General features: G+C 33.5%; 1 protein-coding gene across 15 annotated transcripts in view; it reads left to right on the forward strand.

The window, feature by feature from the left end:
• LOC142615028 (putative disease resistance RPP13-like protein 1) overlaps window positions 1-16,444 on the forward strand; it is a 71,953-nt gene that overhangs the window by 24,348 nt on the left and 31,161 nt on the right. For 5 of the 15 annotated variants that reach the window (XM_075787695.1, XM_075787694.1, XM_075787693.1 and 2 more), the window contains exons 2-10: window positions 11,440-11,501; window positions 11,755-11,875; window positions 12,005-12,094; window positions 12,197-12,315; window positions 12,596-12,954; window positions 13,251-13,398; window positions 13,469-13,847; window positions 14,101-14,285; window positions 14,522-14,920. Coding sequence is in view for 1 of the 15 variants with exons in the window: in XM_075787698.1 (XP_075643813.1) it covers window positions 7,103-11,245 (4,143 nt within the window). In the remaining 14 variants the exon portion in view is untranslated. Of the gene's footprint in view, window positions 1-6,840; window positions 11,302-11,439; window positions 11,502-11,754; window positions 11,876-12,004; window positions 12,095-12,196; window positions 12,316-12,595; window positions 12,955-13,250; window positions 13,399-13,468; window positions 13,848-14,100; window positions 14,286-14,463; window positions 14,921-15,058; window positions 15,103-15,589; window positions 15,741-16,108; window positions 16,429-16,444 lie in introns of those variants that run through there. The other 10 variants (XM_075787687.1, XM_075787689.1, XM_075787690.1 and 7 more) reach the window with 10 other exon arrangements.

Genomic DNA, 16,444 nt, shown 5'->3' on the forward strand with positions numbered 1-16,444 from the left:
TTGGATCTCTTTTAAATTTTATCTTTGTCCACGATTGAAGCATACGAATATGCAGTTTAGAAATAAAGATATTTATTGATGAAACCATTTGGATCTCCAGCAAAAAAATTGATGGAGTAATGCATTAATGTTTACAAACATAAATATTTTTATAGCTTAAAAAAAATTATTTTTATGATTTACTAAAATGATAAGTTATTGATTTTCATGTAGATCCATTAAAGTACTATTTTAATGGTTATAATTTACAATTTAATTGTGGGAGGAATTCATAATTCACTTTATTAATAAAGCCACCATTCAAATATAATCTTGCTAAATTCATAATCTAATTGGTCAGCTTTATTATATTCTTCTTGTTGATCAATGATTATTACAATATTGGGTAATTCTGTCATACATATTATATTTGATCTCGCCTAGATATGTTTGTAAATGAAATAATTGTTTATTCAATATAGCTAAATCTCTTTTTAGAAAACGATTGAGTCTTCCCATCTTTTGTTCCGTTCTTAAGTCCCTGAACTCATGAAATATCGTTTTCGTAGTACACCAATTCGTTAACATACCATCTAGCCATTATTTTATTAACATAATGAAGGATATTATGTGAATTTTAATATTTTTTTTAAAAATTAATAAAGGTACATTTTTTTTATAAGGTATGAAACATGCAAGATAACCCTCTAACCCAAACTAAACCGGTCCCACTTGCACAAGTTGAATTTGGTTTGTTGCTACATACGTAATAGGTTAGAAATTTCTTAACCCAATAAATTTAGGTTAGGTCCAAAAAACTCTCAAATTCAATCTAACTTTATCCATCAATCCATGCACATTCCTACAAAATTTTGGTATGAAAATAGAGCTATACTTTTTTTTTTTTTAAAGCTACTTTCTCCTGGTGTGAAAAACCCTCAATCAAATATTTATTAGAGTATAAAAACACTCAATCAAAAAAGCTACGGAAACTAAATAGACACCTATTTTGTTTGGTTGGTAGTTGAGTGGTACTCAGCTACCAGAAACTAATAAATGGACAGAAATTTTGTTTGGTTGGTGATAGTGGAGTGGTAGTTGTGAACAAACATTCAATCATGTCGGTTTAATCATTCATGGGCATTAACTAATTACAACAAACTAAAGAGACTAAATCACAATATTGCGTAAGAAAAAGGAGGGAATAGCAAAAATGTGATTGAAAGGAAAAGCCAGAAACTTCGCAGAAATCACCTCCCAAGACTCCCAAAAAGCAAAAGTCAAGAGAGGAATTTAAAAGTGGCCTTGCAGTTGCAGGTAGTGGGCCAGTTGAGGAACGCGACAACACGAAAATTGTTCAAAAGATCAGTACCTATCTGATAGCGAGACATTACATGTGTCACAATACTATTCGGCCAGAGTCAGCGGGCCCCAGACGTAATAAAAAGACACACCATACCCCTCAACTAACGTTTTAAAAGTCAATATTATTAATAAAAAAATACCAATAATTCTACGCACTAGTATTTTTACAAGAGATTTTGTTTTTAGTTGTGGGTAGTCTAGTTTAATATTTTATTAATTTATTTAATTTTCTTATGACGTTCACACCTTGTGAATTTTTTTTTCTAATTTGTTGTGACCTAATATAATTGTAATTTAAAAAAAAAAATAAATCCGACCAAAACCTGCTCTCTCTTTTTGGTCTTCTTTTTCTTTCCAATTTTTTTCCTGTTTTTTTTCTCATCCACCTGTTTCTTCCCAATCTTATCAAATATCTTCTCTTTTCCTTTTATTTTTTTATATTTTTATTTTCCTTTTCCAATTCTTCTGTGAGAAAGTCTCTCACTACAAGACCAAAGAAAACACTTGCATCTCTTCAACTTTCACAGAACAAAGTAAACTTCTGTTAGTCTTCACTCCGAACTCAATTTTTTGATCAGGAGTGTCACTTTGATGGAACAATTTTAGGTGCAACAACCATAGAAAGAGTGAATAATCAAACTTAAACTTACTCCTTCAGAAGAAATCTCATGCACCACTAGTTCAAGATGTTTTTAGCCACTGAGCTAAATTTTCTCATGTATATAACTATTTTCCAGGTCGGTCTATAGACTATACATAAGAGCTCATCAGATATCAATTGAGCCTTACAGCCAATCATTGAAGATGTAAAGCTAATGCTGAATTTTTTTTTTTTTTGATTTTTTGGTTTTCTTTTTCTACATCAGAATGTAAAATTTCATTGCTCACAATAATCTTGTCATGGGCTACTTTTATAAGTCAGATGGGCTGATTTTGTGAGGCAGATAGTTTTTTAGGACTAAAAAAGAATAGTGACTAGGCCCATCAAAGCTCTCTTTCTTATTGATTTATTTAATAATAATTATAATATAAGAAAAGAATGACAATCAGTCAATCACCTGGTGCTCTAAATTTGAGCTACTATTTCCTGACATTGTTGACCTGGGCTTGACGAAGAAATTTATAAACTTTTCTTACGCGGTATGACCAGTACGGCGCTGAAGCTTTGAGACGCGGTATGATCACCGTCTACGTTTCCTCTGTTGCGTTTTTTTTTTTTTTGGGCACGCGTTTTAAGAGGCAAAGGCTAATGGTTATGCACGGTGCATGAACAATAGCTATAATAATAGACTAATTCAATCGTGAACAGTGCGTTGTATACTGTTCATGAACCTACAAAATTTACTTTTTAATAACTTTTTCATTAAAATGGGTCTCACAATACTATCACATATTTAAAAATTATTTTGCTACAGTGTTTTCAGTTTTCAGTTTTAGCAAAATAAGTTTTATCCAAACAGACCCTTAGTTGTTGTGAATTTTTTTTTTTTTTGTGTTAGTAAGAACAAAATTATTTTTGTTTATAATTTTTTAAATGATAGGGTTGTTTATTTTAAATAAAATTGGTTAATTGACTTTTATTTTTGCATAAGTTTTACTATTAGTAAATTTTTGTTGTTGAGCTATTTTTTTAGGGCTTGTATATTTTGTATTAATTTTTAGATCTATAAATTTTCTATAATCACTAAAATAAGAAAAATACTAGCGCTACAAACTTTTTTTTATAAATTATTGATGTAATAAGTGGTTACTAGTAAGTAAAAAAATTATGTAAATGGTGGGTCCATGTACCAACCAATAAGAATTTACTACCAAAACAGTTTGTAAAAATATTGTAAAAAAGTTTGTAAGGATAACATTACTCTTAAAAGAATTAATGATATTATTTAAAGGAAAAAAAAGTAATTTTATAGAACAAAATTGCTAAAATTAGTACACATATATATAATAATATTTTTTTTTTTTAAATTAGGGGGGGCAAAGCTAGTTACGTCCCTAAGTATGACCATACTAGCCATTTAATTAAACATGTTGGAGGTTGGGACCAAAAGTTGTATTTTTCATTGATATTTAAGTGAGAAAGCAACAAAGATAGGAACGACCCTACGTGCAAAAGTCGTTTCAAAGTTTGTATAGAAATAATGAAATGGAACCTTACCTTCGTGGAAGCTATTTGTTCACTCATTACTTGAGTCATGAGTCACAACTTCAATTTGATATGAAGATGCATGGAGCATCTTGCACACCATTCACACCAAACTTGCCTATTATTGTCGGGAGTCTTTTACCATTGAATGTTTAGGTAAGTTCTTACCCTCCACTAACTTTTCAATTATTTAATAAAGAGAAATGTATATTCAAATTATTTTCATAAAAGTGAATTATAGTTATTGTGTATGAAAAGTTTATTTACCTCTTGTCATCAATTTTTTTTTACTGCTATTCAAAAGATCACATTAATTTATTTTTACTATTATCTTATTAATCTCTTGTTAATTGTCTGAGCTTACACCACAAATTTCTTCCTTCTTCATGTATTTTTGTATACCCATTGTTTTAGTATTAAAAACAAAAGAAAAAATAATAATAATTGAGGACTAATATAACTAAGTAGCTAAGGTACTAGGGAGAGATAAAAAAGACATGAAAATATTGTAAATTATTAAATAAAACATATTATTTTATTATTACCAAATAAAAGATGTAAGATTGGCAAAACATTGGTAAGAGAGAGAAAAATAGGGGCCTCCCACAATTATTGCCATGTAAAAGTTTTTTTCTGACATATCCTTAAAAAGAATTGCACTTTTTTTACGCAACAAAATATCAAAACATTTTCTTTAGGAGACTTTGTTTTTAGTTTTAGTTTAATATTTTATTAATATATGTAATTTTCTTTTCACGTTTACAGCTATTGTGATTTTTTTTTTTTAATTTGTTGTGACCCAATATAATTGTAGTTGTTTTTTTAATGTTGATCCCACCAAAAGCAATGTAAAAGCCTACGCATGTAGTATAACATATACTACGCTTATAATCCCTACATGTTAGGACGTAGGATTTTCATCTCAAACTAAGTAAAAAAAAAAACAGTTTAACAGCAGTACACATATGTCTATCCAATTCTCATAATCTTTTCTTAAAATTACATATATCTTACGTTCATAGGATAGGTCCGTTTTGGCACTCCCTAAATTGACAATTATTGATGCTTATCTTTTTTTTTTCTACAACATTTTCACAATACTTTCGTAACAAATTCTAAACTGCCAATTATTATTGGTTTATGAATGGGTAAAAATGTAATTTAAGTGGTGAATTAAATTAGAATAAAAATAACTTACCACTATAACTTGTTGTGAAAATATTGTAAAGTAATGGCTATTTTTAAACATTTTTTTTTTGCTAGAATGCAAGTTATGGATACAATATTTTTATAATAAAATCTATGTAATTGTTTTTTTCTTTTATAAAAAATTATGTGACAAGTTATTAATGGCACAATATTTTCACAAAAATTTCATAATAAAATTTATGTAACTAGTTTTTTTAAAAAAAAAAGCTATGTGACAAGTTGTTAATGATAGATAAAAAAAAAAGGTGATATTAGTAATAATTCTAAATAAGAACTAATAATAATTTGCTAAATAAACTTCATTCTAAAATTATTGTGAAATTATGGTATCAACTTTGTAATAAAATATGATGATATTTTCATAAGAGTCTTTGTTTTTAACTGTGGTCAATCCAGTTTAATATTTTATTAATAAATTTAATTGAGAGATGCAACGTTCATAATATTTTTATAACAAATCACATGTGGTTAGTTGTTATTGGTTTAAATTTAAACCTAGCATGAAGATTACTTTTTTATCCCAATAATAATAACTAGTAACAATCTAATTTTTTAATTTAATTTTCTTCTGACGCTCATTCAATTTTTTAGGTACCCCTGAAGTTGTATAAACACACAAAAAAAATGGATATAAATATTTTCCAAATGAATAAATACTTATAGTATGTTTATTAAGATAAGAGATTGATTTCAATGGAAAATATTTATATCCATTTTTGATCCACATTTTCTCCAATAACTGTGTTGGGTTTTAGACAATAAAAAGTCGTACGTACCAAGTGCACAAATTTTCACTTTTGTGCAGATTTGAGAGGTGATTAATATGCAAACTTACCCATACCAATATTTTGGAGGGACTGATTAATGTCAGGCATTTGACCCTTTTTCATTTCACTTCTGAACCAAATCAGTGAATTCACCCATGTCACTTAGGTTGTTGATATTGATAGATCCTAATCTGTACTTCCTCTACTTAGCTTTCAAACCCTCAATTAATTGGACCCCCGGCTCACTATGTATAAAGGGCAATTGTTCTCTAATTACACAGGATTTAATTATTCAATTCAAAATCAAATTTTAGCAAATTCCAAATCGTTTCCAATTTCCAAAATCATGATTTATTCATCAGGGGTTGTATTGACAAGCATATAGTTACCTAAACATCACACTCATTCAATTTTAATACCCACTTGAAAATTTAACTTAATTGTGAATTCATTGAGATGTTATTATAAGTGATAAAATGTATTGAATTTTAAGTAAAAAGTTGATGTGGTAATCTCTTATTGGATGAAGAGTAATAAAAAAATGAGTTTTATACCCTATATTTACCAAATTCAAACTTTTTTTTTATATTACCAAACATAAAAAAAAATTATATAAAAAAACTATTTTTACATAAGAATTCTTTTTATTAAAATAAACACAACATTACTAGCGATATTGACATAAACCACACATATAATTAAGTAAAATGTATGTGCTCTTAACATGATCATAAACATGTTTCTCAGAAAAAAAAATGATTATAAACAAACTATATTTTTATCAAACTTTTAATGTATAAACCTAATAAGTTAATGAAAATAATTTTCTCAAACGGGCACTTTTTTTTATTTTTTGAATAATTCTCTTGCGAATACGAAATAGTGGAATACCCTCTATTGCTAAGAGCACATGTTATTCGAATCCAAAAAGTAGAAAGAAAAAAGTGTTGCAGAAAAATTAAACAAGAAATGCAGTGGCGGGCAGATTTAAATAATTTTTGGAAAGTTGGACGCGTGTAAACCACGGAGATAAGATAGGCGCGTGGAGAGTAGATTATAGATATTTCTGTCAGAAACCCACTCCCCATGTGTAAGCAGCTGACGTAGGGGGCCAAAGGTTGCGTGAGTTTTCACCGCTTGCCATGAACACGCGTAAAGAACAATGGGACACGTGTCGACAAATGATTGGAGGAGCTGCCTAATGCCGGTTTTCAATACTTAACTTATGAGCAAATACTTAGTACACAAAAAAAATGGATATAATTTATTCAAACAAATGAGAGTAAATTTCAAAAATTACCCCTGAAGTTTAGAGTAAGCAGATCTAAGACTTTTTAAAATAACCAATATGGTCCTCCAACCACCACTATACGAAGCAGAATTTTTTTTTTCGTCTTTTTTCTCATCCGCCGTTTCCTTCCTAATCTCATCAACTATCTAATCTTTGCCACCAATTCTTCTGTGGAAAAGTCTCTCACTACAAGACCTAAGAAAACACTTTGCAGATTTCTTTAACTTTCACAGAACAAAGTAAACCTCTATCAGTCTTCTCTCCGAACTCAATTTTCTGATAAGAAGTGTCACTTTGGTTACTTCATTTCATTTTCAGTGTTTCCTTCTTTCCCACAAGCGAACCATGTCTGTCATTGGAGAGGCTGCTTTATCCGCTTTCTTTGAGAAGCTGTTTGAGCAGCCTTCCGCTGATCTGTTGAAGTTCTTTCAGCAAGAGAAATTTGATGCTGACCTCAAGAGGTGGAGGACAACGTTGATGAAGATCCACGCAGTTCTGGATGACGCTGAAGAGAAACAGATGACAAACAAGCTCGTGAAGATCTGGTTGGGTGAGCTGGAAGACTTGGCCTATGATGTGGACGACATCTTGGACGAGTTTGCTACTGAAGCTTTGGGGCGTGAGTTGAACCCAGAATCCAAAAGTAAGTTTCTGAAGATCTATGATGCTTGGGTTGGTTCGAATCGATCTTTTGGTACGTTGATGCGGTCCAAGATTAAAGAAATCGATACAAGGTTGCAAGAAATTGTGACACAAAAGAATAATCTGGAATTGAGAGAAAATGCAGGCCTGGGAAGAACTGGAGCAACAAGACCAAGGGTGCCCACCACTTCTCTAGTGAATGAAGGTCATACACATGGCAGAGAAGAAGATAAAAAGGCTATTGTCAAGTTGTTGTTGAGTGGTGAATCGAGTAATGCTCCACTCTCTGTGATTCCCATACTTGGTATGGGGGGAATGGGCAAGACAACTCTTGCCCAACTAGTCTATAATGACATTGAGGTGAGCAATTATTTTAACGTGAAAGCATGGGGTTGTGTTGCTGACGATTTTGACATTGTAAGGGTGACAAGAGAAATTCTACAATCTGTCACTTTAGAATCCTGCAACGATAATAATTTAGATTTACAACAACACAAATTGAAGGACAAATTATCAAACCAAAAGTTCTTGCTCGTTTTGGATGATGTATGGAATGAAAACTATAATGATTGGACTAGACTGCGTTGTCCATTTGAATTTGGGGCTCCAGGAAGTAAGATAATCATCACAACTCGAAACGACCGTGTTTCATCAATCATGGGCACTACTCAAGCTTACAAGTTGAAAAAGCTGCCAGATGAAGCTTGCTTGATTGTATTTATCCAAAACGCATTGGAGACTACAAATTTTAGTGCATATCCAGAGCTTCAAGAATTTGGTCCTAAAATTTTGGAAAGGTGTCAAGGATTGCCTTTGGCGGCAAAAGCTCTTGGAGGCCTATTATGTGCTATAAATTGTGATGAGTGGAAAAACGTGCTCAATAACAAGATATGGGATATGTCAGAAGAAAATAGTGATGTTCTACCAACCCTTAGATTGAGCTATTTATATCTCCCTTCACATTTAAAGAGATGTTTTGCCTATTGTTCACTATTCCCAAAAGATTATGAATTTGAGGAACAAAAACTAGTTTTGTTATGGATGGCGGAAGGTTTGGTTCAAGAATCAGAAAAGCATAAGCCAATGGAAGATCTTGGTGCTGAGTATTTTTGTGATTTATGTAAGCGATCACTTTTTCAACAATCAAGTAGGAATAAGTCACTCTTTGTCATGCATGACTTAATCAATGATTTAGCTCAATGGGCAGCGGGACAGTTGTGCTATTGGTTGGAAGATAAATCAAGTGGTAATATACAACCCAAGATTTCTACAAAGGTACGTCATTTCTCCTACGCTCAATGTGAATATGATGGCATCGCAAAATTTAAAGGCTTGACAAAAGATATGCATTTACGGACCTTCCTACCGCTACCAACAAATACCTGGAGCAGCTGTTTAGCAAATTATGTTTTTAGTTGTCTATTGCCACAGTTTAGATGTTTAAGGGTATTATCTTTATCTAGATATAAAATTTTTGAGTTACCAAGTTCAATCGGTGATTTGAAACATCTAAGATACCTCAACCTTTCTAGAACTTTGATTAGAAGTTTACCAGAATCAACAAGTTCTTTATACAATTTGCAAACATTGATATTGAAATATTGTGACCGTCTCACAAAGTTACCGGAAAAAATTGGAAATCTAGTCAATCTTCGGCATCTTGATATTGAAGGGGCCAATTTAATCAAAGAGATGCCAATGAGAATAAAAGAATTAAAAAACCTACAAACATTGTCTAATTTTGTTGTGGGGAAAGATACTGCATCAAAGATAAGAGACTTGATGAACTTGGAGTCTCTTAAGGGAACACTTTGCATTTCACACTTGGAGAACGTGCTTGATGTTGAGGATGCAAGAAGGGCCACCTTACTTGGTAAGAAGAATTTAAATGTATTAGTGATGAAATGGGAGTCGGAGCTTGATCAAAGAGCTAGTCTAGATATTCTTGACATGCTACAACCTTCGACTACGGTGAAAGAAATTTCAATTGATGGCTATGTTGGTGCAAACTTCCCAACTTGGTTTGGACATCCATCATTTTCTAATATGGTGCTCCTAAGGATTGAGAGGTGCAGAAAATGTACATCTTTACCTGCAATTGGACAATTACCATTGTTGAGAGACCTTGTCCTTGTGGGATTGTCTGCAGTGCAAACCGTTGGTCTTGAGTTTTATGGGGAAGATTGCCCAAAACCTTTTCAATCCTTAGAGTCACTTTGCTTTAAGGATATGCAAGAATGGAAAGATTGGATTCCATGCAAAGTTGAGTACGAAGAATTCCCCTGCTTGCGTGAGCTTTCTATTTCTCAATGCCCTAAATTGCAAGGAAAATTGCCGCACCATGTTCCATTACTAGAAAAATTTTCTGTTAATGGATGTGAGCAATTGGACGTTTCAATTCCAAACTTCCCAAATCTTCATACATTAGAGATTAAGGGATGTAAAGGGGTGGTGAGCAGAAGTACAGATGAGTTATGCTTTCCAAAGTCAACTATTCTTTCTATTCCATATGTGAAAAGCTTGACCGAGGAGTTCATGCATGGGTTAGCTAAGGTAGAAAATCTTACGATAGATAATTGTAAGGAGCTAACATCTTTGTGGCAGGATGAATTCAAATCCCTTATAACACTGAATATAAGAGGTTGCTCAAGCCTTGTCAACATCAGCTTGACATCTACTTTAAGGACACTAAATATTGAGGATTGTAGTGGTTTGAAATCCTTGTCAATCTCTAATTGTACATGTTTGGAAAAGGCAAGCATTGGGAGATGTAATTCTTTGACGTTAATTTCAAGAGGTCAGTTGCCTCAAAATTTGAAAACGCTAAATATAAGTGATTGTGAGAATTTGCAGTTTTTGGCAGATGAGGGAGAGGCTTCTTCTAATTCTTCTTCTCTTCTTGAGGACTTGTCTATTCGGCACTGTCCATCTCTAAAATGCTTATCATCAAGTGGCGACCTACCTACCACGCTTAAACGCCTTGAGATTTGGTCATGCATAGAGCTCACATCCTTATCATCAAAAAATGAGTTACCTACAGCTCTTAAAGGCCTTTTTGTATACGACTGTCCAAAGATGGAGTCAATAGCGAACAACTTACCCAACAATGCGTCTCTTGAATATCTTCGTATCAGAAGTTGTGCAGAGTTGAAATCCTTACCGGTGGGCCTACACAAACTCTGCCACCTCAATGAGATTCACATATGGAACTGCCCTAGTTTTGTTTCCTTCCCAGATGGAGGGTTACTCCCCACTAGCTTGAGAGAGCTTTCGATCATTCGTTGTGAGAAACTGGAGGCCTGGCCCAACTGCATGCCGAACCTCAATTCTCTTCATATCGTCAATTGTCCAAGCGTCATATACTTTCCAGAAGAGGGTTACCCCACCAGTCTAACATCACTCTCATTTGGCAGGGAGAATATCTGTAAGCAAGTAACTGTGTGGGGATTGCACAGACTAACCTCTCTTACATCACTCTGTATTGGTGGTGGAATTCCAGATTGGCAGTCGTTTCCAGATGAGCAAGATGGGAAGCTGACAATGACACTTCCTTCCTCTCTTACCCAGCTATCGATTTGGAGGATTCCAAATATAGTAATTCTATCTTCTTTGGGCTTTCAAAATCTCTTTGCTCTTGAACAATTGTACATTAGAAATTGCCCTAAACTCGCATCCCTCCCAGAGAAGGGCCTACCTCCCTCGCTTATGCGACTTGAAATTAGGGAGTGTCCATTGCTGAAACAACACTGCAAGAAAGGCGGGCGAGAGTGGTCCAAGATAGCCAACGTCCCTTGCGTTGAGATTGATGGGAGGTCTGTCTATGAGTTGGAGGAGGAGCAGCAATAAAAAAATTGTAAAACAAAGAGCAATATTTACTCATAGTAGTTACTCCTCCCTTCCAGGTACAACATTATTTGGTTTCATAATATTTCTCATTACATTGTTGACATCAAAAGCAGAATACAACAAAATCCTCTATGTTTGTATATGAACAATACAATTCTAATAATTCAAATCCTAACCCAGGCTAATTCTTGCAGTGTTGCAGCAGAGACTAGCTTCTGAATTGCTAAACGTTCTACTGGAATTTCAAAACAGGGAGGTATGTTAAATTTAATTATTTTCCTCTTTTAACAATTGAACTTCTGGCGCTCTAAAATTTTAGATTCAAATAGTTTGTAATTTATTTGAATTAAGTGAACACTTTATGTTGGGGCAGACAGCTATTCGATAAAATGCCTAAAAGAGATATTGTATCGTGTTTGAAATTTTTTACTACCTCATCAATATCTCATATACTTTGTAATTTACTTAAGTTATTGGCTTGGCTATCAGCTGTGATTTGATGATTGCAGGTTATATGTCGTGTTCCACATCACAATGATCAGTAAATGTGCACATATTGGCAGGATGCCCTTTTAATACTATGCCTGGGCAGATTGTCACTTAAAACATATATCATGCCTTCTGCAGATGGTAGAAATTTTATAACTATAAGTCTGTTAATATCATTGTTTCCTCAAAATGTGTACCCACCAAATATTAGTTTGATATAAATGATATTGACTATTCCATAACTTATGTTGATCTTGACCTCTTCATTAGAGGGGGAGGGGCAGCAATAACTTATGATATTGAATTTTGCAAACCCGATATGCTCGGTCACACAGCTGTATGATAAAATGACTAAAAGAGGTATTGTATCATGTTTGAAATTTCACCTCATTAATACCTCTTATACATAGTAATTAATTTGAATTATTGGGTTCGCTATCACCTGTGATTTCATGATTGCAGGCTACGTATCTTGTTTTGCAACACGATGATCAGTGGATGTGCACAACATGTCATTTCAAACAAATATTGTGTCTTGCATCAATTGATCAAAGCATTGTCACCTGTGCTGCAGATGGCAGGTATTTCATAACTTTAAGTCCATATTTATCAGAATTTCATTTAAATGTTACAATTTTATTATTAAATAAATGAATAGCAATAGTTATTTCATTTTAACTTCTTATATTGCATGCATTATTGATTCATATTCTCTGCAATATTTTTTTTCCAACTGGTTAAAAATCTATCCTAAAGTGCTCCCCCTGGAACTCATTTTACGGTACTAATTGGCTCCTATTTGGGAGGAGAGATGCTCTTTGGATACTGATCTTTCTTATCCTATTATTGTTGTAATTGCAGCAACTCTTTTGGCTATTTGGAATGCAGTTTTATGGAGCCATGCTTGAAGGAAAGGCTGTCAATGCTTCTCAAGCTCTTTATTACTGCAAGCATGTGGTTACGATCTGTAAGAAATAGCTAGGAATCATTCCCTAATGTAACTTTAAACCTCCTGTCTAAAATTTGGAACGATTTGTTGAATTTAAGATCAAACAGGGAACCGAATTTCTGATCAAAGCATGCTGACTGATCCTCTTCTTGACCAGAATTTAAGGCTTTGTCTCTGACTTAGTATCCATGTTGAAGGGAGAATGAATTTCTTGATGTGGTGAATCTTGTTTGATTTGCTGAATACCACTAATAGATGATGTTGCAGATTGGTAAGAAATTATTAAATTTCATTCACATTCGACAAAGATGTACTAATGTACAATTTTCAAATCGTTAATTTCTTGGCAATTTGAGAAACTAGACAATTGCTTCTGCAAAGTGGTTTTGAGGTTCTACCTTATTCTTATTAGCATCCATTTATCAAATCTTACATGGAGTAAAAGTTTACAAGTCAATTGTCATTTAGTTCATTGATTAATCTGCACTATTACTAATCAATAGTATTCTGTATTGGTATTGGTCTTTTAACTTCTTTTTCTGAACTGATGCATGTATGTATTACCAGAAACCACCCCACCAGCAAAGTTGCAGAATCAATCAAAAACCTTCTTAGACCAATGAAATTTATTGGTTCTCCAATGGCTAAGAAGAAGAGTTGGTTCAACATATTGAAGAGGTTCTTTATAAGAGAGACAAACTCAAAACAAGAAACGGTAAAGTGATTTAATTATTTGTTCAGTTTTGGCCTTTGATTCTGTTCCTCACTGCTAGAACAATTTTCAGGATAGGAGAAGGAAATGGATTTTTGGAGGGCTTAAGATCAAAAGGTTATCCTTGCTCACTGCACCATCATCATTAAATGAAATAAATCTAGATGAGCCTGAGGAAGAGCTGATCAAGCATGCTCTTGCTGTGGCCCATGCCACCAAAGCTGCTGCTGAAGCAGCTGTTGCAACTGCTCTAGTTGCTTCTGAGATTGTCCAGTTCACCAGCACCCCCCAATATAACCATCAATGTGTAAATGACATGGAAGAGTTTTCAGTCATTAGAGTTCAAGGTGAAGCTCCTCAGTCCAACTATCAATGCATGAGAGAGATCCATGAATTAGCTGTCACTAGAATTCAGTTTGCCTTTAGGGGTTTACCTTGTGAGTTTAAAGAAGGTCTCTCTATCTCATATCTCCATCCTCAAATTTTATTTATTCTCTGCTAATTGACATGTGTTGGAAACAATGTATATGATATAGTTCTGCCTATAAGAAGGAAACATATTTCAGGAATTTGGTACTGACAACAAATTTATGTCAACTTTTAACTATAATAATAGCAGGAAAAAATAAACACAAATTAGACCTGTTTTTTTAAGTTCTCACAGATTGTGTAATTTTGATAAAAATATGTGGGAGAATTTTGCAGGCAAGGAAAGCTTTGTGGGCGAAAGGAATTATGAGGCAGAGCTATAAGATGCCAAACTTTAACTACCCTAAAGTTCTTGCAGTCCATTGTAATTATTCAGTCACAAGCCTGCACAAGAATATTTGGAATGGTGGAAGGCACTTGGAATTGAACAATCGCAAAATTGGAAAGACAAGATAACAAGGGTATGTAATGCAGCAAGAACTGGCTTATTCTATTGTGAACAACACAACTACCATAAAAAATCTGTTTCTCATTTCTCTCTTTCAAGAACATTAGTCTTCTGCCTGTCTAAATAACTATTTTACCTAATAGTCTTTAACTTATTTTAAGTTATGGGTGGCAAAATGTTATGAATTTCAGATAGACACAAACAGACTAACCTCTCTTACATCACTCCGTATTGATGGTGGAATTCCAGATTGGCAGTCGTTTCCAGATGAGCAAGATGGGAAGCTGACGATGACGCTTCCTTCCTCTCTTACCCAATTAACTATGTAGCATTCCAAATATAGTAATCCTATCTTCAAAAGGCTTTCAAAATCTCTCTGCTCTTGAACAATTGTTCATCAGAGATTGCCCTAAACTCGCATCCCTCCCAGAGAAGTGCCTACCTCCCTCGCTTCTGCAGCTTTATATTAAGGACTTCCATTGCTGAAACAACACTGCACGAAAGGCAGGCGAGAGTGGTCCAAGATAGCCAATGCCCTTGTGTTCAGATTGATGGGAGGCTTGTCTATGAGGTGGAGGAGGGGCAGCAATAAAAAAATTGTAAAACAAATAGCAATATTTACTCATAATAGTTACTCCTTCCTTCCAGGTACAACATCATTTGGTTTCATAATATTTCTCATTACATTGTTGACATCAAAAGCAGAATACAACAAAATCCTCTATGTTTGTATATGAACAATACAATTTTAATAATTCAAACCCTAACTCAGGCTAATTCTTGCAGTGTTGTAGCAGAGACTAGCTTTTTTTTTTTTTTTGATAAGTGAAGCAGAGACTAGCTTCTGAATTGCTTAACTTTCTATTGGAATTTCAAAACATGGAGGTATGTTAAATTTATTTATTTTTTCCTCTTTTAACAATTGAACTTCTGGCACTTTGAAATTTTAATTCAAATAGTTTGTAATTTATTTGAATAACGTGAACACTTTATGCTTGGGCTGGCAGCTATTTGATAAAATGCCTAAAAGTGATATTGTATCGTGTTTCAAATTTTATTACCTCATAAATATCCCATATACTTTGTAATTTATTTAAATTATTGGCTTGGCTATCAGCTGTGATTTGATTGCAGGTTATATGTCGTGTTCCACAACATGATGATTAGTAAATGTGCACATAATGGCAGGATGCCCTTTCAGTACTATGCTTGTGCAGATTGTCATTTCAAACATATATCATGCCTTGCCATTTATTCATTCTTGTATCCTTTAAATATTTGTAGTTTTATTATGTGGCTTATGTATAAAATATGCAGGTGCATCCTGATGCTCGGTCAAATAGAAATAAATCTGTTCCCAGCTATCACAAATTATGTGTTATTTATGGTGAAGAAGTTTGTAATGGAAGATACATCATTTTGACATGCAATGCAGATTTTGACAGTGAAGAACCAGATTTGAGGATTGGTAGGTTTCTTGTTTCAGCTACAGGAGCTTCCCAAATAATTTTAAGGAAGTTATTATCTGCTTATATATTGTCTTATTTTCTTTGTTGTGTTCTTAACCTACTATATCAGTGTCCTTTCAGTGCATTATTTCCTTTTCTTTCATTGCTATCCTAATTCTAATAACATAGAACCCATACAATTAGCATTCTAAATATTTCTACATGGTTGTCAGGTTGACAATGCTGATCTATCTAACTTTGGCGAAAACGAGTGTTACCCCAGCATTTAATTTTAAAAAATGAAGTAAAAGTTGTCTCATTGAACTTATCATCCTTGAAATACATATTTCTTATTGCATTAATTAACAAAATCTCTGGTCTATAATAGGGGATGATATCCATTGCTATGCAAACCGTGGTTGTTCGGCAACAGATTGGACACCTCCAATGGACTGTTATCTCATAGATGTAATGCTAGAGGAAGAAGGGGAAGAAGACTGATTACACTTTCAACAATCAAGCATGGATAGATATGTTTATGTTGTTCAAGGAATGATTCTCATTACTACATGAGGAAGATTTTCTGAAAAGTCATTATAGAAAACAATACTTTGATATGAAAAATCTTCTTAAACAGACAATTTTCATGGGATGAATCACATCAAATGGTCACAGATTTTGATGATGTTTGGGATGCAATATGAGAAGGTGCCTTGTCAACTTA

Source organism: Castanea sativa, chromosome 11 (genome assembly GCF_040712315.1).
Source record: "Castanea sativa cultivar Marrone di Chiusa Pesio chromosome 11, ASM4071231v1".
NCBI lineage: Eukaryota > Viridiplantae > Streptophyta > Magnoliopsida > Fagales > Fagaceae > Castanea > Castanea sativa.